This window comes from Ammodytes marinus (assembly GCF_949987685.1).
Source record: "Ammodytes marinus genome assembly, chromosome: 4".
NCBI lineage: Eukaryota > Metazoa > Chordata > Actinopteri > Uranoscopiformes > Ammodytidae > Ammodytes > Ammodytes marinus.
The window spans coordinates 24680934-24706064 of NC_137233.1; the positions used below are offsets into that span (position 1 = coordinate 24680934).

General features: G+C 42.1%; 1 protein-coding gene across 1 annotated transcript in view; it reads left to right on the plus strand.

The window, feature by feature from the left end:
- Positions 1 to 13437: 13437 nt before the first annotated feature.
- The window catches only part of tafa4b (TAFA chemokine like family member 4b), a gene marked incomplete at both ends in the record, with an annotated part of 30634 nt that continues 18940 nt past the window's right edge, over positions 13438 to 25131 (plus strand). Inside the window, 2 exons of the mRNA XM_080026606.1 lie at positions 13438 to 13552; positions 20733 to 20888. Of these exons, the coding sequence (XP_079882732.1) occupies positions 13438 to 13552; positions 20733 to 20888 (271 nt within the window). The remainder of the gene's footprint in view (positions 13553 to 20732; positions 20889 to 25131) is intronic.

Sequence of the window (25131 nt, forward strand, 5' to 3'; positions counted from 1 at the left end):
CCCCTTGCTTCTATCCTGTGCTCTCCCGTTGCTCAGGTCTGCAAATGTGTACTGTATTGGGAGAGTGTAATTATTTCCCCATTGTTTTTAGCGCGCGGCACTGGCACTCCACAGAAAGAGGTGTCGTTAGTGTGACAGGCCAACAGGGGAGGGAGGGAGAGAGGGAGGGAAAGAGAGAGAGAGAGAGAGAGAGAGAGAGAGAGAGAGAGAGATGGTGTGGTGGGGGGTTGGAGAGGTGGAGAGCAGAGCCTGTTGGAGAGGATCGGTCCAGGGACTTAATTCTCATTGACAGTCACATTAACACAGGAGCAGCACTCTTAATCCTGTGGAGATTACTCTCTCCAACCTGACCCCCTGTCACCCAGCCAGCCATCCTTCACACACACACACACACACACACACACACACACACACACACACACACACACACACACACACACACACACACACACACACACACACACACACACACACACACACACACTCACCTATATGAGGGTGGCACGTTGACGTCTGGCTGTGCTTCTCCTCTGTCTTTGTCACCCTTTGCCATCTCTTCACACCCCACCCTCCCTCTCTCCCACTGCACTTTTCACATATCCACACACACACACACACACACTCACATACAAAAACACATACACACAGACACAACACACACATTCAAACACTGGGCAATTACTCCCATCTCTAGGCTCAATCTCATCTGGACCCTTCCTCTTCTCTGCCCCCCTCCTCTTCCTCCTGTAGTAGGTCCCAGCGGTGGGACAGCCTGTATTCTCAGAAGGCCATTCAGCTCTGCATGCCTCAACAGCCCGCTATCTACTTACCCAACGCGGGGCTGTTCAGGATGACTGCTTGGGAATAAGGGGCAATGGATTGTGTGCATTTGCGATTTGTGCGCGAGGACACGGCCAAGCAGAGAGGTGACAAACTGCAGCAAAGAGCAGGGGAGGCAGGGGAGAAATGAGCTGGAGAGACAGAACAAATGTTTGTGGGAGATGAGGCGAAGGAAAAGGATTGTGTGTGTGTGTGTGTGTGTGTGTGTGTGTGTGAGTGTGTGTGTGTGTGTGTGTGTGTGTGTGTGTGTGTGTGTGTGTGTGTGTGTGTGTGTGCCTGCGTGAAAGGGAGCAATATACAGCCAAATGACCTGCACGTGTGCCTATATGGAACTGAGAGGAACTTTTCACAACGGAATCTTTTGAATATAAGAAAATTGTTTTTTCATGTGTTAGGGAGAGAAGAAACTGAGATGATAATGATGTGTGTGTGTGCGTTCTGGATGATATGATATGAATAAGCAAGGATCAGGCATGTAGGACTGGTGAGTTGACAGCAGCGCGACATATTCGAGATCACCTCGACACACACACACACACACACACACACACACACACACACACACACACACACACACACACACACACTGGCATTAGCAGATTGACTGTGATAAATGGATACGTACCGACTGAGAAGAGGAGGAGGAGGAAAGAGACGAGAGGAGCGGCACTCCATCATGCCATGGGCAGAAAGATGGACAAAGGTCTCTAATTTTTTAAATGACAGTGTGCTGGATCTTTCATCTTGGGCAGTTTCCGGGGTGTATTGAGTCAGAAAACATTAATAGGAGTCATGCGAGAGCAACAGCGGACAATAATGCCTTCTCTCATCCTCATGAAAGCAGGTTCAGATATCCCTAATATACTTATCTTCCTGAGCAGGGAGGTCCATGACTCCTAACGGAGGACAGATAGGTATTAGATCAATGAGTGTGAGCTTGGTGTGTATCTGTTTACTTGCATCAACCTCAAAACCACAGCTGGACAGAGGTCATGACCCATGGTTAAAAAAGGGTAAAGTTCAGCTGCTGCTGACAGGACAGTGGTAAAATGCATTAACCATGCACAGTGGCTCAGACTAGATCCACATGGGTTAGGCCTCCATGAATGAAATGGGTGCTCACAATCAGAAATAATTTCTGAAGAAATTCCACTTGAAAACATAGTCCTCGTCTTCAACTAACACTCTCTCATGTCTTCTCCCATGTTGTCTATACTGCTCGGCAGACTTATGTTACTGTAAGTGAGTTTGTACTACCGTGAATCAGGATGGGGTAGTTTCATCTATGGTGTATTCTACATGCATAAGTAAAGGGTTTTAATTGTAATCAATAACTAAATCTGTCAAAGTGCTCAAGAGGTGAGAGTGGTTTTAACTTTGGTGTAGTCTTCGTCAAAATACCTAACTAGGCTATTTATTTTATCAAAAGATTTAATTTGATCTCAATTGAAATCATTTTCTTAGCCTGTGCAGCTCTTGTTTAGTCCATATTTAGAGCAGCAACATCGCACATTTGTATTACAATTAGAGTGAGAATGATAAATTGTACAGGACGCTATAGCTTACTGAAGCTCCATTGGTATTAGTGCCCACGCTATTTTGTAATTGGATTTTAATATCCTTAATATTGATATTGGCACCAAAAATCCAGTATCCTGCTATAAATACAATCCCTTTGTAATTTATATTTTCCATTTATTGTGTTGTACATACTCCCCTTTTTTCAGAAAAACATCAAAATAGTATACAATATTGCTGCCTTTTTGTTAATAACACGCCATTGTAGCATAGTATCTATTTATTGAAATATTTGAAGACATTTGACATCACCAATGAACCTTTTTAAACTTTCACCACCAACACAGCACAGACAGGGATCTTGCACCCTTACAATTAAACACATTGTAGTTTCTACATGTGTCCTGTTTGAAGGTGTGGAAGTTGATTCTAATTTTACCCTTACACAGTCATTACATTGTAAGATCACATACCGACCGGCCCCACCAGTGGAGGTCGTGTGTGTGCCTTGTCTTCCATTCTCCCCTCTGTCAATCAGTCCTGTGTGGCACCATCACACCTTCCAGACTCTCCATCTAACAGGTCCTGCTTTGACTGACAGCTCACACTGCCATGCGGCCTCCACCCTCTTCAACCCCAGCAGACGGAGAAAGGCACAGCAGTAGCCACACTCAAGCTTCCTGCTCTCTTGAACATAGTTGACAGATTGGCAGCATGTGAGTGGATTATTGGGTAACACTTTATAATAACTATCCGTTGTAACTCGTTAATAGATCATTAGTAAACTCTTAATTAATGATTATTAATGATTTGTTAAGTGTTTGTTAGCAGTTTGTTAAGGATTTATAACAATGGTAGATAGTTAATAGCTTAATAATTGAATCAGTTCATCTGGGAGGTAATCCGAGATACCGACGAGGCTGAAATAGGCTATAGACTATACACAGTGCATGGGCAACTGAGGGCAGCCCCATTTTCAAATATTTTTAAATAAACTCAATACACACTGTGCATGCCATGGACTTGAACGTGACGTGATCAGTTAATCTCGGATTACCTCCCAGATGAACTGATTCAATTATTAAGCTATTAACTATCTACCATTGTTATAAATCCTTAACAAACTGCTAACAAACACTTAACAAATCATTAATAATCATTAATTAAGAGTTTACTAATGATCTATTAACGAGTTACAACGGATAGTTATTATAAAGTGTTACCGATTATTGCTATGCTTTTAAATAGTCAGTCATGTAGTGCCAAGGGTTACTGTTTTCAACATATGTTTGTTATTTCGGAGTGATGAATTGAACATTTTAGTCATTTGATCGGGAGACAATTTTGAGAACTTTGTAACCCTTTTTATAAAAACACAAAAATGACACCAACTCACAGGCCTCAAGGTGCTTTCTTCACACTCCCGACCATGGCGAATCTCCCGAAGTGCTAGTAATGATTGTAATTGAACAGGCACAGTTCCTTCCTACAGTGCTCCATCTATCACCTTGGATGCAATCGGCTGCTTCCACTTGTGTGTATGTGTGTATGTGTGTATGTGTGTGTGTGTGCCTGCGTGTGTCCAATCGTGTGTCTGTGCGACAGACATTGTGTGTGTCCCTGTTCGCTCCCCTCTGGCAGCTGGCAGATGTGCCGGTTACTGTTAGAGACAGTGTGAGCGTGTGGGAGTGTTAGGTTTGAGGGATTATATGAGAAGCTCCCAGCATGCTTTGCAGTGTGGGTCCACTGCGAGGTGGCGTAGCCCAGGGTGATCGTCGCAACAGCCTCGAACAACACCCATGCTTCATAGGGGGGTTCAGCCCATGGCCCAGTGTGTGTGTTAGGCGAATAGCATGAGAGAAAGGCTTCAACATAGACGGGTTTGTTAAGAGAGTGAGTGTAAGTGTTAAGTGTAAGTGTGTATCTCTATGTCCGTGCATGCAGTCTATTTGTTGTTTGTGTGTGTGTGTGTGTGTGTGTGTGTGTGTGTGTGTGTGCGTGTGCGTGTGTGTGTGTGTGTGTGTGTGTGTGAGCTGGCAGTGATGGCTTTGTAATGAAAGCAGCAGGCAGGCAGCGGTCGAGGGTCCCTCTTGGTGGCTGACTGATGTCAGTCACTAGCGGACAATAGCCTCCCCTGGAGACAGCTGCTCGGATGAGGGTGAATCATGATTGTCTGTGGGTTTGTGTGTGTATGTGTGTGTGTACTATAGTCATTTTACCTGCCTCTACTTTAAATCCTCCAGCAAGTGGATTTACGCAAAAGGATCACGCATATCCTATCCACTGTGAAATAGCAGAGAATTGATGGTTGTTTGCCATCAAGTTGTCTTGTATTAACCTCAATGTGGGAATCAAAATCTGTTCATATCCACTTTGGAAACACAAAGCTGGGTCCCCCTAGAGGAAAATCCATACATTTTGGGTTAAAACAGTTTTTTTAGGGGTTATACTGTACACTTGTGATTATGGCTTAAGTTAAGGTAAGTCTGCAGGGAATGAGTACATGTCTCCAGATTGTCCTAACATATGATAAAAAAACATGTGTGAGATTATCCACAAACATTTGTATGAAAATGTTATTGTGTCAGCATATCTGTTCGGAACTGATAACCGTCCGTGATCCTCCTGGTATGGAATAGTCTCGCAAAGCCAGAACAAAACTACAACAAGTAGGTATGGAATGGCTCTGTACAAGTGTGCAAGTATGCGTGCCTGCTTGTGAGTGAGTGTGTGTGTGTGTGTGTGTGTGTGTGTGTGTGTGTATCAGGGAGAGGGTTAGAGGCCTCGCTTGTCTCAGGGGAGAGTGATATGGTGTCATGCTCCAGAGACCCACAGACAAATTAATTCACTTATTGACACTGCTGACACGTCTCAGTGACTTTGTAAAATGAACAATTGATCAGGTTTCCTCTCTCTCTCCCCTGCTCTTTGGCTTTGTCTCTCCATCACTCTCTTGCACTCTATCTTCCCGTCTTCTCTCTCTCCCTCCCTCCTTCCTTTCTTCCCTCCTTTTCTGCCGTTTCCCACTCCGGCAACTCTCCAACTCCTTCATCTGGCAGTATTTTCCTATGCATTCCTTTCGCTCATTTTCTCCCATCTACTTGTATCAAGCTCTCCCTTTCCTTTGGCTGGCCCATTGAGAGGCGTGGCACGTATGGTAATTAATGTAGAATTACTCGCAAGCTGGTCATTAACAGCAGAGGGGACTGATATAATCAAGATTTTCAGTTTGCATATGCATTTCTGTGAGTGTACGGATTTGCAGAGATTTGCAAAAGACAGAGGGTGTGTGTGTTTGTGTGTGTGTGTGTGTCTGTGGGTGTATCGAGCTAGAGGATGCTTCTTTGTCTGTGTTTCAATTGCTATAAAGCTGTTGAAAGTGTCATTGGGCCCAATAGTTTAGCTTTTGTGAGCATTTGCCCAGCACTTTTCTCTTGGCCAGAGCAGTCTCGCTACGTCTACAGCAAGACCAAGGCTCATAGAAAATCAAAGCAGGCTCCATATCAAGGTTGTTTATTTTCCATTAATCATAATTTGGGTACAACGCACAATGAATGGCCGCCGCTCTCGGGAGACTCACTGTCAAGGCCTATGGTCTGCTTTTGTTTGGCTCCGGGCCGCCATTCGATTTCAGCAGCAACAGAGGAAGGGGTCCAGTCGGGGCAGTCACACACACACACACACACACACACACACACACACACACACACACACACACACACACACACACACACACACACACACACACACACACACACACACACACACACACACACACACACACACATAGTAGCAAGGATCAGTCAATGGGTTTGTAGAAACCGTGTTTTATTGCTTGGCTACATTGTCCTGTTTCCCTGCTGACCGCCTTGTCCTGCTGTGGTTCACCCGTTTTCTCCTCTAGTAGATATCTCTTCCTTTTGATCCCTCCACAGGTTGGAAAGGGAAGAAAAAAAATAGATGCTTGCAGTGAAAGAATGAGATTAGGAAAGGAAGAAAATAAGAGTTGACACAAGAGTTTTCCCATGACTGGAACATTATCCTCAGTGATAATGTTCAATTTTTCATAATTGTGTTAAATAGTTAAACACCAAGACCTAATAAGGAAGTCTAGTATAGCTCCTTAGGTACCTAAGCCAAGATGTCAGAAGTAACTTTACATATTTTTTTTCTGCAAGATAGTGTGAACAAAATGTGTTATAGGGCTGGTAAGAGATCAGTGTAGCAGGAAATGTTGCTGTAGTGGAGGCAGAGATCTGAGTGATCACTGAGTGAGCATAGCACTACATAAAGATTGTTTTTCACCATTCTAAATCACTGTTTATTTTTTTGTTTTCTTCAGGGCAAAAAGCAAGGCGCAGCCGTCAAGGATAAAAGAGGAGTAATAACAGGACAAAGGCATCAATATTGCAGATGCCTAGTTTGTCTCGAGCAGAGAGGAGAAGAGAAAACCCGTCAAAGTGTGTGTGGGTGTGTAGAGCCATCTCAAAGTGTCTCCATTGCTTTGCACCTTTCCATCCATCTTCCGGTGCTGAGGGACACTGACTTTTAATGGCCTTTTATTGCTTTATTAGAGTGCGCTGGATTTACAGTCTGGGCTCTGCCTTCTGTCTGTCAGCGGCTCTGAGGAGGGTCGCGCTCTGATCTATGTTGGCACATGTTGTCTGGGTTTTAAACAACACACTTGTAAAGAGGATACCAGGGAGTGGGCTGTGGCTTAAGACTTGTTGTGTTACTGAGCTAATATTATTGAGACTGTTAGTGCGATTTTACCCCTCCATAAAACAAGTAACTGCTTGCATCTGCCTCTCCCCCTCCTTTGCTAAAGTTGGAGAGATTGTTAAAAATTCTCTAATGAGACTTGCCTGCAATGTGTGAATGTGACAGGTACATTCAGCAAAATCCGACAACGAAAAAAACAAATGCACCTGCTCGTTCTCTGTAAACTGTGTAAGAGGATTGAACAGGATGGGTATCGTATGTGTGATTATGTGGTCTGCTAACAGGGTTTTTATGTGTGTTCTAGCTGGAGGTTTTGGTCCAGACTCCCCGCCTTGACACATGAAACACCCATTGGGACTCAGATGATTTCTGCCTTTTATCCATGAAAGTGGAGCAGGGAAAAGAGAGAGAGAATAAAAGAGAGAAAAAGAAGTGGGGGGCAAAGAGCAACCTTGGAAAACACCAAAGACTCAAGACACATAACATTTCTGAGCAATTGCACATGCACGCCCAAAGCACACAAACACACACACACACACACACACACACACACACACACACACACACACACACACACACACACACACACACACACACACACACACACACACACACACACACACACACACACACACACACACACACACACACACACACACACACACACACACACACACACACACACACACACACACACACACACACATGCACACACTCACATATATCTCTTGGTCACCGGATACTGAGACGATGGCTTGTGCAACAAGGTGGGATTTGGACTTGAGTGCAGTCCGATCAATTGGGCTGTAATGGTACCTTAGTGCCAAGGCCATTCTTTGAACTTTGCAGTCAATACCAGAGGCTAGAGGTATTGGTTCAGAATTCAGACTTTCATTCTCAACTTTCTCTCCCCACCTGGCCATTCCACCCAACAGAGGGTACTCCACTTAATTGCTTGTTGGTTTACTGGAGGAAGTAATACAGAGGAGGAGGTGTGGCACTATGGATTGATGGCTGGCAGTAAAAAGCTGCATTGTGTCCCCCAGACGAATCCTGACCTTTACCGTATAAAATAATATTATGTTGTACAATGATATAAATGTACAGTTTTTGCGGACCTTAAGTAGTTACCCAGTCTAGCGTGTCACACGCAAACATGTATTCGGATGGTATTGACTTTGTCTATAGAAGATTAAAAAAACAGTAAAAGACACAGGTATGGAAGCATGAATACTGTATAGAGAAATAGTGAGACATAAGGAGAAACAAACAAAAAACAGCAAAATAGCAGGCTGTGGGGCCTGAACCTAAGGAGTTATAAAAATGCAATGGGCTCTGTCTGGCCTCTGAATACATACTGGTGTCTTAATTAAAGTTGTGTGAGAGTGTTTGCTTTTTTTGTGTGTGCTCACACACCCACTCTATCTGCCCAGTGACCCAGAGGAAATAGCGAGGAGCTGCATTCTGTAATGGTTTAGAGACGAAGGCAGACAAATATATCGAAGAAGAACATTACACACACTAACTGAATGTTAATACGCTGCATATCGGCAGAAATCTGAAACGCATCGCATAAGAATCCATTGGGCCTTGTGCTTTGGCCCGTTTCATTTTCAGTATCTTTCCGCCTTTGGGAGATGCACATTGTTTTACACTGATATGCTTTTTGTCTGCTAGTGTATGTGTCTGGGCATAGAGAATCAGCAAACTGAGATACTGGTGCGATGCTTGTGTGGTCTTCAATCTCACAGTCTTTTTTTTCACAGATGCACACTGGATTTCAACTGAAGCCCACATCACAAAGCCAATACTGACACTGTGCGTGACACTTTTTCTATGATACATCCTTTTTTCGTTGCTATATTTAATTTAATTTCATTATATCTATATAAAATACATTTGTATTGAATTAAATGAATCAATTATTTTAGTGTTTGGTCAATTGAATTAGTAAAAATATACTGACTGTAGAGCAGGTTTGTAAATTGAGAGTGTGTGAGAGACAAAATAAATAGCCAGGAATAGAGGATTATAGCGATGATTCCGTCCCACAGCATATAAGTGTTGGACGAACACTATAGAGCTATACCAGAAACACCACTAGAAACACCTTAAGATAAAGCACAAGAGGGAGGGTTTTTAAAAGGGTCAATTCCATTCTGCTCATTTTGATTTGGTTTGGTAAGATAATTTAAACACTCAAGGGGGTCAGAGAAACGTTCATCAAAATAAAAGCTCAAGGCATATTTTCCCTTGATTTTTATTATTCCTCTACCTGACCAAAATTTATTTTTGTGCTTCACATAAGGTCAAAGTTCCCCAAAAGGTATCAATTTCTTAAGATCAGGAATGATATTAAGATCGTTAACTCTAAATTTGTCCAATGAGAGATAGCTCATCCATTGAAGAAAGATAAGCCAGAAATACTCACAAAAGCCCAAATGTGAACACTGGGTGCATACATAACAGGTGACACGGAGGTTATCAAGTAATGCTGTAGTTTGTATTCTCCCTGGGAGCCCAGTTCTGTTGAACAAGAACTTCCTGTACTGTTGGGAAAATGATATAATCCCTGTGAGTGTCAGCCCCATGCCCATCATGCTGAGAGAGTGTCTCACTGCTTTGTTTCTGATGTGTTGCTTCCTGATGTGTCAGATGAGGTCACTGAGGCTTTTGCGTACATGCCAAATTTTGTAAATTCATTTGCGTATGTTTGTGCATGTGTGCTCAGAGAGTTGCTGTCAAACGATGCTGTTTGGATGCAGGGCATTTCTGGACGCGAGTTGGATTGTCACGTCACGTTGCTTGTCAATGAGCCCCCCCCCCCCCCACACACACACACACACCTTTGTTTATTATTATTCTTTCACGTGTGTGTGTCCTTTCTGCTGTCAAATCCAATGACTGATCCAATGAGTCCCGTACACACCTCAGCTTCCTTCATGATGCTCTCCTATAAGGCCACAGTCTGTGTGTACGTGTGAGACCCAGAAGAGGTGACAACGTTGCTGTGACTGATGAGACATATTGTCCCTGAAGCCCTGACGAGACTGAGCTGCATCTGGAGACCACACTTATGCACACACACACACACACACACACACACACACACACACACACACACACGCACGCACGCACGCACGCACGCACGCACGCACGCGCGCACACACACACACACACACGCATGCACACACGCGCACGCACAGACACACACACACACACACACACACACACACACACACACGCATGCACACACACACGCGCACGCACAGACACACACACACACACACACACACACACACACACACACTGTTACTAGAATTATTTCATCAAGTGTTTGAATAATTGAAACTGAGTCAGGCCTTCTTGAAAGCAGGTGAAATTTACTTGCAAACAGCATACAAGGGAATCAACAATGTACCTGGCTTGATACATGGTTGAATACATCGAATGAACAGTGTACAGAGATTATATGCAAGAGAAGGTGGTGTGTGCGCAAACACATACTAGGTTTGGTGTGTCCAGCCCTTGTTTTGCTGGCGAAAGCAGAAATGTTTTTAATTAGGCAGATATTCCCAGAAATTCATCTCAGCTGGTGTTATCCTTCATACAATGTCTGATAACAGAATATGGGGAGTGAAACTACTGTGCACATGAATGCGTCATACCTCTGTATGTGCCAAAATCTTATTAGGCAGTTTCTTCTTCAAGGCTAAACAACAACTTGTAGCAAAACACTTTGGAGTTCTTTAAGTTTACTGGGACAAAGTTCAACAGCCAGAAAGCATGTATTGTGCATTAAAATATTATACAATAAAGCAAATTAAATTCTGTTAACACACACACACACACACACACACACACACACACACACACATACACACACATGAACACACATGAACACACATGCACTATTGTGCTCTTTTAATGAGTGTATCAGAGAACAAAGCTGATAAAAATGCATGCCATTGCCCAGCCTTTAAAAAGAGAATAAGAAATTGGTTACTGTGCTACCATGCAGCATGCCTAATCACCCTGCTCACACAGCACATGCCCCTCTCACACTTTAGCATACTGTACTTGAATAAAACACTCACACACATTGACACACAACTACACCAACACTGTCATAGATGCTGCACACGCAAATAAACAAACAAATGCAAATTAAAACAATGTATTTTCCGTAGTCTTCCCTTTTTCATTTCCTCTCCTCTCATTATCTTACCTTCACATCTCTTCGTCTGTTTCCCTCCTAGAGGTTGTTTTGAAAGGTTATTCATCTTTCTCTCACGTTCACTACCTGCTAGTTTTTATATAGTAATATTTTCTTGTGTAAGAGGTCCCTCTTTCCGATCTTTGGCTCATCCAGGGCAGCTGTTATCAGTTTGCTCCCCACCAGGGGGCAGTGGCACTACACCGATGGCTCAGCGGAGGTGTCAGGCATGGTTGGAGCTGACACATTCCGAGATGTTCCTGAGCACAGCAGTGGACTGAGCAGCATATCAATGAGTCATGATGAATAATGAAGATTAAAGGAGGGGAGAAACATTTTGTTATTAATTTAAATATGTTGTCTTTCATTTAGATTGCAGAGTTAGTCCCTTTGCAAAGAGAGGTGTGTTGACACACTCTTACAATGAGGATGGTAATTTACTCTCTGTGTGTGTTTGTGTGAGAGAGTGTGTGAGGTTGTCACTCTGCTGTAATTAGGGAGAGTCTCTCCAGCTGTTCTCCGACATTGCATAAGTTTACCTAGCAAACACTAGTGATAATGTACTGTGTGTGTGTGTGTGTGTGTGTGTGTGTGTGTGTGTGTGTGTGTGTGTGTGTGTGTGTGTGTGTGTGTGTGTGTGTGTGTGTGTGTGAGTGCGTGCACATCAACTACTGTTTATGACTATAGGTTGATGATCAGATTTGCTATCGGTAATTGTTTCAGTTATGAGTGTATTCTGCAGGTTTTCCTTGTTGAACACCAATTTTGAAATCAGGTTTTACTGTTATGTACACTGTTTTAGTGTATATATCGGTGTGTATGTGCATGATGTATGATGGTGTATGTGTGTGTGTGAGAATGTTTGTGTGTGAAAGACAGAAAGGGGGAGTGCTGTGTGTGATGTCTAGAGTGAGGATCACATTCAGCCTGGGGGTAGGTGAACCTATTGTAAACAATGGATCTGACAGAATGTAGGCCTTCACATCTCTACCTGTATGTGTGCGTGTGTGTGTTTGTGTTTGTGTGTGTGCGTGCGTGCGTGCGTGCGTGCGTGTGTGTGTGTGTGTGTGTGTGTGTGTGTGTGTGTGTGTGTGTGTGAGTGTGTGGACCTTCACACAAGGCCATTGGGGGCCACTGAGGAACCCCAGGGCAGACTAGCCTCTCTGACCAAGTGTCTTTGTACCTTCACTCTCCAGGGGCTTCTTCTGTTTGAGGGGAGGAAGAGGAGAAGCAAGAGGAGAAGGAAGGGAAGAGGAGGAGGGCTGAGGTGCGAGTGAATGCAGCCATGGCCGGTGCACCCTGTCCATAGAGGAGCTACCGAGTGGAAGAGAGATCAAATAAGACAGAGACGACCAATAGGTGAGCTGACGTCTTGCCCTGAAGAAGAAATCTTGTGCTGCCTGCAACTGCTCATTATGTTCATTATCTATAAATCAGTCTATTTAGGCTAGTGTCATACATTGGTGGAAGGGGGAAGGGGGGAGGGTTGTGGTGTAGTGGTTAGAGTGAACATGTCTTCAATTTTAATACATTAACCAGTAAATCGTTACAGCAACAACATACATTGGTTTTGAACTGTTGGCAGTAGTACAAAACAAGCACTTTGAAGACATTACCTAGGGCTCTGGAAAAAAAACGGCTGACTAGCTATTTTTTAATTTTTTAATTATTAATATTATTTTTATTTATTTTTTACATTTAACAGACAGAGCAATTAATCCAGACCATAATCAAAATAATTATCAGTAATTAAAATGTAAGTTGCAGGCTCAGCCTTCTGTTTCTTTGAAAACCTGCCATGACTCATAAAGTCAACATTTTGGTAACAGACTGCTTCCTGAATAATATTGAATGAGTGAATCCTAATGTTATACTAATAGGCATGAAATGATGCTAGTAGCATAGTTGTACCGCTGGCGAGTTAGCCCCACCATGTGTGTCTGTACTGGAAAAGTGTTTTCTTCTGCTGTGTTCTCAAACTCCTACATTTTTATTTTGACCTTTTTCGCCTTTCAAAAAACTATACAATATGTTGTATATTCTTTTTTGTGTTAGCATGTTCTCACCTTTTTCTCCTTCCCTCTTCCTCCTCCTCTTCCCTCAATGCCCCTCTCTCTCTCTCCCTCTGTCCCTCTCTCAGGATGAAGCTGTGTTGGAGGTCAGCGTGGCCTTTGCAGGTGGCCCTCCTCGTTGCCATGGTGATGCTCTGCGTTGACCCGGTGTCCGCCGGCAGCCGTAACCATCGGGGACCGACAGGTACACCAGGTCTTGCTCTGAATCCCCCCTTCCAACACTATGAGAGGTTAATTACACTGTCACTGCAAAGGTATAACACATGTTCCCTGAGCCCATCTCAGAGCAGAGGGGGGCTGAGCTGGCACAGTTCACTCTGTCCCTCACACTGGGGCATGATGTAATCTAGACCAGACCTGGTTTTGGTCACAGATGCAAACACAGCCCTGTTTGACTGATGGAAACAAATGGCACTTAAGCTGTCAGGAGCTGTCAACACAAACAGTTCGGTGTGGGTTTGATCTGATCTTTACAGAGTGGTTGCAGACATCCACCAGTATCTGGGCTGATGCCGTTGTTCTCAAGCAGCCTGATTCTTAGTGGTTTAGTGTTGCTATAAAGCAGGGTGAATGTCTCCTGTAGAAGAGGCCATGACGGCTCATGACTTCTAATCCTCAGGCTCCTAATTGCCAATGCCTGCATTAATATTCATAGCTTTGCAGTACCCCCTTCAACCAAAGCTCCACTTCTCTTTATCCACTGAGAAATTCATGAAAAAAGGTAGAAACCATAGCCAGTTCTGACTTAATTGATGGCCATAGGCTCTTTTCTATCTTCAATTTCCACAAGTCATGAAGACAGTCCTCTACCCAAAGCCAGAAAATGACCAAGAAAGTCTTATTTGACTGGGGCAGGCTACAGGGACAGTGCTGAGTCACAGCATCTTGCGCCTCGACTTGTTAGCGCCAACCTCCCAAGTCACCTCTTCCTCACACTTAATTATGATGATACCCTTAATTATCTGTTGGTTCATAAGCTTTCACTGCTCTTGTTTTGCAAGGTGACCTTTATGTGCGGCAGAAATGCTACCAGCATCCAGTCTTTGAAGTGAGGGATAGTGGTAGTTTCATTATGATGGAGAGGAGGCAGCCTGCTTACGGCAGGGACACTACTAATTGCAGGTCCTGTGTATTGTGAAGGTCAGCATGGGTGCCCGCCCCCTTCTTGTTTCACTCTCGCTGTGGAACAAGATGACTCGCTCCCAATCCAACTGGTGCTTTTTTCAGAGGGTTTACTCTAATTGGTGGAAGTTTAGGACTTGTTGGCCGTGAATGCCATCATGAGACAGACATCGGTTTGAGGTTGAAAAATAATTGGCCATGCAATAAGCTGGATATGTTTTCTATGTTTCTAAGTTCTATGTTACTGCAGTTTTTCTTTATTTTACAGGTCAGTTAGGCATCCATGTGATTCATGTTACTGGTGATGTACCACTTGCTGCCACATGGTGGCTCTAGAGGTAAAAAAATGCTCATCTAGACATATGCATTTTCAAATTATCATAGTCTCATTTGCACAATGCAATTCCCAAAGGCAATCTACAGAAAACTCTCCCAAAAAAAGCAGAAAAAAGTTACAATAGCTACGGAAGGAATGAATTTCAACTTACCACGCAGAACCTATTATGATTGACGGTTGTTTCTTTAAATAAATGTGAAAAAATATAATCTACTCTTTTGGCCCTTATTGCCTGCCATTTACTTACAAGTAATTTGGTAGTTTCTCAGCACTTTTATGTCTTAAATTATAATACATATTAAACTGTAATACAGGTAAAATAAGCATATGTTTGCTGGAATTGTAGAAATACATTATCCAGGAAAAAATAATGACCGTGTGAGTCCATTTTCTTCTCAGTCCTGACAACCCGTAAAAGCACAAACAAAATGCACATAATTTACTCAATACAGGAAAAAGCTTTTCTCTTCTCTGGGTTCATATCAGAACACTGACGTATTCAGCTCAGAGAAATGAGCAACTAAAGCATTCATTATAACTTTTTGAAGCATGCAGCAACAAATAATATGCCCCCTGGATCTTTGATGCTATTCATTTACTGTATTTATTAACCATTACATGGAATAATCATAAGTGGATCACACAATAAATTGCATTGCAGGAGCTATCAAGGTAATCCAACACACATATTTATGCACTCCAACCGTACGTGCTGTTTCTCAATTAAACAGCATTTTTCTTTGTGTTAAAATGGTTGATTGTGCTTTTACAGCCTCGAGTAACATTTTCCTGTGTTTTGACAATTACATTTATGGCAATGACATTCTAACATGCCCATTTTCTCGTCTTTTTTGAATGCCTGAGATTTCATCTGAGACAAACAATTTAGTTGCTAGCTTGCAGACTTCATATACTTCGACCTGCAAAACTAAAACTGTGTATGGCAACTTTCCACAGCTTGTTATAGCATGTGTGCCCTCCTAGTGTGCCCTCCTTGGCTCATTCGATTTAATGCATGAAAAGTGCTGCTGTTGTCCTTATATTCACTCCAAGTCTAAGAAAGCCTGTTGTAGACACAACTGTCTGCATGAGCATCCATGCATGTTTACTGTTGAGCATTCTGTACACCAGTATGTTTGCCCTTATCTCAGGATGCTTATAAGATGCAATGGCAAGGTCTTAGAGTGCAAGTGTTATTGGGGATGGATTTGTTGCGCAGGAGTACTCAGCTGTACCAACAACCTGTTATGATAATTAGCATAAAGCCTGCAGGTCTGTTAAAGTCTGATAATGTCAGGAGGATTGATGGGCTGTGTGAGTAGGAGATGGAGCAAGTGAGGAAAGTGGAGGAGAGGAAGGAAGGACCACAAGGGTTATAAGAGGACAACTGAAGAAATAAAGGCAGAACAAAACTAGCTGTAACATGTAAATATGCTGATGTATGGTAGAGAGGATTTGAATTTTTTTTCACATGGTTTCTCACCTTTTCTCACACAACTGATCACTGTGTCTCTTGATACTTGCCATTGTGTTCTTACAGAGGCGTACAGTATGCCCCCCTCCCCTACATTGTCTTTGACAGATTTACCAGATCTCTGGTCTTTCATAGCAGTGGACATGCTTGTCAGGTATTGACAGGGGAAAGACACAGCTTTTTGATGAATTGCACAATGCTCCTGCTTGCCTGTGTCTGTCAGACTACATCAATCGCCTGACTAACCCATCAGTTCAAGCTAGCTCGCTTTGTTGGCTGCCCAGCTACTGTTGCGGATCCCCCCCACCCTCCATCTCCCATCCCACCTCGCTTTTGCTTGCCGCGGGAATAGAAGCATTTAGCCATGCTTGAGTCTTTTCATCACAGCTTGTGCTTGCCTCTATTACATTGAGATGGCCATAACAGAATGCTTTAAAGGCAACATTGAGACATTAGATACACTGTTATTATGTGTATAGAGCTGGAGGCAGACTGCTCAACACATGAATCTTAAGCAGATAAGGGTTAAGAGGCAACAGAGCTCTGAACAGAGGCTCACAGTCAAGCTGCAGTACTTCAGTCTGCACTCCGGACTACTTTCCTGATGTCTGGGACTTGTCCTGGTTTTGTGCTGCTTTCGATTCAGACATATTGGTTTTGGCTCCTGATAGATATTGACCCATGTTTATGCTGTTCTCTCCTGGAACTCAGTTTTGGCGCTGAGAAGCGAGTTTTCAACCACACTGCAGGAAATCATATCTTCCTTATATCCTTATTTGACAGCTGGTAGGTCAGTGATGATCAGTTTGTTTTATATGACAGACACCAATCGAATGTGTGCAGCAATTTGAAAACTGGAGCAATTCTGACAACTTCCATTTTAGCTGGACTACCAATTTCAGCCTGTTGATGGTGGCTTCGTTGACCCACCACTTTGGTCCGACTTAACATCAACATGTAAGCATGGTCAGTAATAGCACCCTGATATTATTGCTAACCCATGCACCACTGTGCCTATACGTACAGACCATCTAATACAGACTCCCATAGCTGCTAGCATTGCAATAATATGAAATGTTCCAGTATGTAATTCAACACACATCTAACATGCATCCATGTTTATTATGCACTGAAAACAAAAGTGAGTGGTTTTGAGATATTTTTTCCCAAATCAAAATGAAATTTGGGCTGTGAACTTTGTATAGCTTTACATATTGACACATCCACCTACTTTTATCATATTTTTGGAGAAATTATTCTGAAAGTAAATGGTCAAATGTCAGGATGTCTTCGATATCACACACACACACACTGAGACTCACCCCATGGTTTAATTATTTACTAAAAATGTAGTGTCATCACTTACAAATGTGTCTTCTCCGCATGAAATGTTTTTCTTTGACATTTCAGTCTGATATAAAACTTACTGAAGGAAATTCCTTCTCTAAATTGACAGACCTTCACCCCAATTAATGATAGTTACAGGATAACAGATTGATGTGAAAAGTGTGATTTTGCTTGTGATACTCCATGTTGAAGGCCACACTTGCAACACCTGACACTCACTGAAGCTGTTTGGAGTATCCATTTGAACTTGTCATAAAAGAGAGGCTTTAAAATGATTTGCTAGAAGAGCACCTTCAACCTCAATTCCTACCCCCCCCCATTAAATTGCAACTCTAAACCACATAAAAACAGCTCTTCCCTGCAAGCGGTCTTCTTTAAACAATAGAGATCCCTTTGAGAGAAAGGGATCTCATATACCTCACACCAGACGTATTTTACACCATACACTACATCCACTGCTCACACACAATCTCAAAGCTTTACAGTGTTCAAATAGAAATACCGCTCTGTGAGGCATACACTTACAGAAGGATAAAAGTACATGTTTGGGAGGCAATGTTTAAAGAAGGTAAAGCTCCTAAGAAGCTACAATATGTTACAGGGTCACTTCGACCTGACAATATGTAAGGTTGCAGTAACCTTTGAAATCTAGTCAGTTCATCTTTGAGACCGAGTCGACATTTGTGCAAACTTTTGAAGTAAAATCCCTCAAAGCATTCTGGAGATATTTCTTTCACAATAAGCAGTGTCATGGTGACCCTGACCTTTCACATCCAAATGTAATCAGTTTATCCTCTAAGAAAAGTGTGAAAAGTGAGCCACATTTATCTCGATCTCTTTTTTTTTAGATGTTGCCTGATACGAAGCATGAGGTCACAGTGACCTTGACCTTTGACCTCCAAAATCTAATCAGTTGATCCTTGAATTGGAGTGGACATTTGAGCAAAGTTTGAAGAAAATCCCTAAAAGCGTTTCTTGAGATATTGCGCTCACAAGAATGCCCCGGACAGGGTGACAAGACGTATAACCCGAAAACATTATGACTCCGGCCTTTGGCTATTTCCAGCGCTGAGGCATGAACATACAAGCAGCCCAGGCCCAGGTCAGATGCAGGCAATAAAGAAAGGGAGACCTGTGGACCTCCTGACCTCATTATGCCAGTGGAAGGCAAGCCGCTCTTTGTTCTTTGTGCTGCCTGTGGCACCTCTTCTCCTCGTCCACTGTGACTCCCTCTCTCTCTCGCCCTATCACTAACTATCTATCTAACTGTCAATTTCTGAGATGTGGCAGTTGATTACCCAGTCTTACCCAGTTACTGCAACAGCTAAATTAAATCTTAGTACAGACAAATAATACAGTAATAATCATGAATCTTATTGAAAGAAAGGCAATTTGAATGTGTTACATTGAATTACACCTTTTATAATGCACCTGTGCTTTCAAAGTGATTATTCCTCTTATAATTATTATCTTTTTTACTTGACTGTAGGTTTTTATCAGCAAATATAGGCTACATGTGTATGTGTATGTTGTGCGTGTGTGTGTGTGTGTGTGTGTGAATGCCTACGTGCACTGGGGTAATCCGGCAGCTGCTGCAGCCTCAGGAGAGCCTGAGACAGAGGGGAGTGAGGGAAATGAAAGTGGAGGGATGATAGTGGAGGGGCGCTCTCAGTGAGCCTGGGATCATTGATGGGGCTCTCTGGAGAAGAGAACAAACAAACTTTAAATCAGAAAGGATGAGAGGGGCCATGGCCTGCAGAAATGGAACCCTCTACAGAGTGTGCGCGCGCTCCATGTGCGCTGTGTTTGTGAGCTTACAGCTGTGTGTGTGACTGTGTGTGTTTGTATGTATGTGTCTGTGAACACTTTTGTGTCTGTCTGCAAAGCTCATTCTGCTGAGCATAAAAAGTTTGGGAGTCTGGGCAAAGTCACGAACATAAATGAAATCTGGGCTTATGGTACAGTGTAACCAAGGATTTTCCAGGCCTGTAAAGAGGCTTATAGGTAATAATGTCGCCAGCAGGGTTTGCTGTGCTGGGGAAACGGTGCCAGCGGCTCTCAGGAGTGCAAAAACAAGTTCTGAGAGTGAAGATAAGGCGGCTGGGATCTGTTCAGAAGCCATAAGCAAAGATTAGATATACTAAACATTTCACCCAACATCTGTGGCCCGGTGCGCTTTTCTTTAGGAGGCAACAAAAGCCGCCACCTAAGTGATTCACAGCTTTATTGTGCAGACTGAAACAGACTTAGCATAGACATTACACAGTAAACACTTATAGCAACATGCCTATTCACATATTTCCCTACTGCATCCTCAATGCACTTTTATTGTATGTGAAGAAAGGCTGAGAACAGGCTATACACAGTTTATTTAAGAGCGAGTTAAGGGTGCCCTTTTGACCCAATACTGTCAAGAGAATGTTCAGGGTTGGAAAGTTGCAACATATGACAAGAAAGCAAAACATACCCCATGTGGCAACATACCACACACATGAGACATGTGGGACTTGGACACAGCTTCATAAGGCTCATGAGCCTGAACAAGCTGTGTCAAAATGAATGAAATCCATCAAGTCCCTCATGTCTGGATTGTGCAGCATGCAGCCATATATACGTGGTATGTTATACTTGATACACTGACCAGTGATAAGTTCAGTGGGTTGCTCTGCCACGTGTCTCCCTCATAAAATGTCCAAGACTGTTCTTTTCTTAGATCAAGTGGTTTGTTGTGCACGCAGTGACAAGCCGCTAAGTTAATGAGGGCAATGGGCTTGGTATAAAAGCTATATATCACTAAAGAGTGTTTACTCATGAATCAAAGGGTATGAGACTGTAATGCATTGAAGGGTTTATACAAAAAATAAATAATTCAGCAGATTTGTTTAATCCATCAGAGGAGCTGTTGCAGCGTACATTTGATTGTAATTTGCAGCACAAATTTATTTTCATTTAGAACACATTTGTTTTGGAGCAACTAAGCGTCAGAACACCAATAAGCTATCATAGAAGTCGGTATATCTTCTTGCAAATAATCCGCCTCTCCTGTCCTCTTTTTCTTTTTCTTTCTCTTTTTCTCTCGCTCAGTGTCATACCAGGTGAAGCAGGGTACGTGTGAGGTCGTGGCCAACCATCGCTGCTGTAATAAGAATAAGATTGAGGAGCGCTCTCAAACCGTCAAGTGTTCCTGTTTTCCAGGGCAGGTCGCTGGCACCACCAGAGCTAGACCATCCTGTGTGGAAGGTAAAACACTCCCCAACCCTGTGTGTTTGTGTGCCAATGTGTATGTTCATATATCCCAATGAAATACAGAATCATCCTACACTATTGAATCAAGGAAAATATCTGATATGTTTTGTCCATAATTTTAAATGTCTGACAAACATTGGGAAGATGATGAGAATTAAGAATTCATTTTTGTAGGTCTGGAAATGTTTATGTAACCATTGACCCTCTGCTGAGTCTAACAGGGTCAAAGAGGCTAAACATGTTTTTAATCATCTTGCATCATTAGAGTTGCTACATGAAACATCTCACCTAAAACAAATCATTACAAGATTAATTCTGAGATATTCCTTAAATCAATACATGAGTTCACTGCAGGAACAGATGAATATATTGCACCTCATTTTAAATTGCTGCAAGGTTAGATTTGGTGTGAAAATTGCTTTTTCTGTGGCACAAAACAGGAATCCGCTGCTCTTCTGCCTTCAGCACAAACGGAGCTAAACCTTTGAAAGGTGGCCGAAAACATGAAAAGCTGATGGGAAAACGACGTTTAGCCTTTCTTTCCTTCTCAGCAAAGCCACACAACAAAGAAACACACAAGGGGTGAGCCGGGGAGAGGATGAACAAACAACAAAAGAAAGAAATGATGAATTGCTGTCTTAGCTCTTGAAATTGGAACCATGAAAAAATGTCCACTGGGGTTTTCTTTGTGTTTGCTAATCATACAAATGAGTCAGTTCATTTGGAGGTTATTTTATAGTTCCAAAGAGACCATGAAACAAGAAAAGGCTAAAGTCACTAATGCAGGTAATGGAAGCCCAGTCCACAGTGATTCCTTGCCTCCCTATTCCCCCCCCCCCAGTGTTGTATTAAAGGAGCGACAAGTATATGACAGCTGTCGTCCAAGACTGTCCCTGCCTCAAGACTGGAAATTGAATTGGCAGTTTAAAGGGACTGATTTAATTTGCGACAGCATTCCATTTCATATCTAGTCGGGTCACCTATTTTAGTAAGTTAGTTTACAGATGGTGGTATAGAGAAAGTATTTTCTACCGATCTCTTTTATAGGTCAAGACATTGATCCCAGAAATACTACTGATGATGTCGTAATCCAAGCTGATAGGGATCTAAATAAAGAATAATAAAAAATAAAGAACATAACAATGGCAAGAGGGAAGCTTTTTTGGGGAAAAAAAATATAATCAAATCATTATGTTGTCCATAGTAGTATCTAGCAACATACTCATGGACAGCAAGCATATACATACACTTAGTATATATTTCTGTTTAGTTGTGTTTGTGCCTGTTAATGCAAGCTGTCTATAAGGGAGAGTAGTGATGACAGATGAGCGCTACGGATCGACATTACAAGACCTTTGTTCAACCCGTTTGCCCGCACTGTGAGCTCCGGCCCAGCAAGAAACCAGCAGTGTCACTGACCTCTATCATCCACAGAGATCTCAAAACACACAGACAAATACACACACACACACACACACACACACACACACACACACACACACACACACACACACACACACACACACACACATAGGCACACACAGGCACGCACGCACCCTCCCCCCACACACACACACATACACACACATTATTGGCAGACCCGATCCAATCATGCTGTATTAGCCCCATACCAGTGGAAAATACATAGTTGTCTCACCCGTGAGTAGAGCCAGTGAATCTCTGAAGCTCACAGGTTGTTCAAACTGTTAAGGTCAGCCCGGAGGTGGAGACTGAATCCACACTCACATCGACCAGAATGATAGGCAAACACATACAGACACGTTGGTGAGATGTATGGACAAATATGGAGTGATGTATTTTCTCAGACTAGGAAGGTTGCAAATTTGTTCAGTGTCTTTTAAAGTTTTATTTCTTATATAAATAGACACATAGGCACATCAATTGATAATTGTAATACTGTTTTTTTCTATTGATTTTGTGCATTGCTCAGAACTGAAGCCACAGTCCAACACAAATCCGACATCCATCAGTTATCAGTTAAAATGATTTGAGTGATTTCTCATAAATCGCTGTTTCATTAAAGAATAATAGTAAAATATTTTCTTTTGATGAGCGTACCATAGTTCTTTAACAAGAGTGAATGCAAACGCAGCAATTTGCTTCAATAACTTTCACCAGAATTTTTATTCACAAGAAAATAAGTTGTTGCAAACAAAATCTCCTGAATTTTCAGGGCTGAATAAAAACATCTAAAGAAAAACAGAAAGATAATCTCTCATGCAGTGTAAGGGTGAGTACTGTGGGGTTTCTTAGCCCCCTATCTTCAGCATTAGGCCACACATTTTCATCACCTTATATTTTCTCTAGTGATGCATCTGGGAATATATCTCCTTGCATGTCTAAAGTGTCTTCACACCCAGCATTCATAGCAAAGACGTCTGGTCATGTTGATGGTGGTTTGTAAGAGCCCATAGTGTAACCATGACCCATCATTTAATTAAAAAATAAATAAAACCCCTTATCTAATAACTGGTCGATATTGTAACAAAATGCTGATTGCATAATGTAATAACTATTTGCCCATCATGAAACAACTTGTCACATTATGGTTCAATTATTTCATTATAAAGTGATTTTTTTTCTCCATAGTGTTAATAATTGTATTACATTATAGAGTGAGTCAACAATGAATAGATTAAAGGGGTAATTGATTTAATGTAGAGTGTATTATGTATTACAAGCACTTTTTTCAATAGCAATAGCAATTTTTCAATAATTTGTGTAATTGTTCAGTAATTGAGCTGATGTTTTTTGTTGTTAAAGTAAAATTATAAGAATATTTTCAAGACTATTTTCACATCATGCACCAATATTTGTATTTTCTTTTGACCATATCGAAAATTAATTTTTATTTTGTACTGCTCGCTTGTGGCAATATTTGATCATCATGACAAAAATACATAAAAAAAAGTGGGCACAACTGAACAAACACAAACATATCATAGTCAGAAATTTCAGATCAGCCTATAGTCAGTCATTAAAGTCAGAATTAAAAAAATATTGCATTGAAATATGTTTTACAATATTATCATTGGACCCAAAACAGATTTGCAAACAAATCTCACAAATTATGGAAAAGTCATTAAAAGTTTAGTATCAAGCTGAAAAAAACAATATTAATCTATTTATTTGTGTGCTGTAAACTGAGGCCCATGAATTTTTGGGAATAATTTTATTTCTCGGAAATGAAACAAACAAATCTCTGTCGCTATGAATCCCTTCTGACTTTCTCTGCTGTACTCTAACTGTCCAATCACTCTCCATATTTAGTCATCATAACTATCCATAATACCCAACAGCATCCAGTGTGTTGCTATTCCTGTATGTGGCCAGTAGAAGGTGCTTTTCCCATTCAAATGACTCGGTCACAAACACACTTGCCTGTTCATTTCAGCACTGTTTTCACCCAATAAAGCAAGTAGATTTGTTGTTTAACCTCTTTGATGAGATCCCAGATGGGAACAATTGCTTGATAATGATCAAATCAGGCAACCATAGCAAAGATGATTGGCTTTGTAATGGAAGTTGGGATAAACAAGGAACCATGTGAAACTTTGATAACCTTTCGGAACAGACATTGCCCTGATGCTTTGCTTTTGCATGCTAAAGACTACTTCTTGTTTTGCCAAGAGTAAGGAATGATGCTGACTAGAAGTGTGTGACTGGAAGTCTATCAATGATAAATTACCTTTGAACACTTTTTCTGTTTCTACCTGACAGGATCACACACACACACACACACACACACACACACACACACACACACACACACACACACACACACACACACACACACACACACACACACACACACACACACACACACACACACACACACACACACGCACACACACACACACACATTTCACACATCACACTATAGTCATGAGGTTTTCTAACTTGCTATTCTGATCTCACCTCCAACCCGTCACCACCCCTCCCTTCCATATCCGGCGCTCAGTAGCACTTATCTCATGAGTCATGATTGACCCCTGGTTCACAGTTACAAAAGATCTTCTCTCATTCAACACTGTCTTACACACACAAACCATGCACAGATTACACATGCACACATGCTACTCTCGCCTTTCCAATTGTAGCACTGATGGAGTGAGACAAACCCCTCTCAGTAGCCTGCCTTTGTAGAGTAACCATAGTGTAAATGGAGTTACATTATTGATGTTGGCTGAAAGAGGGGTAAATGGCACCAGGTCCC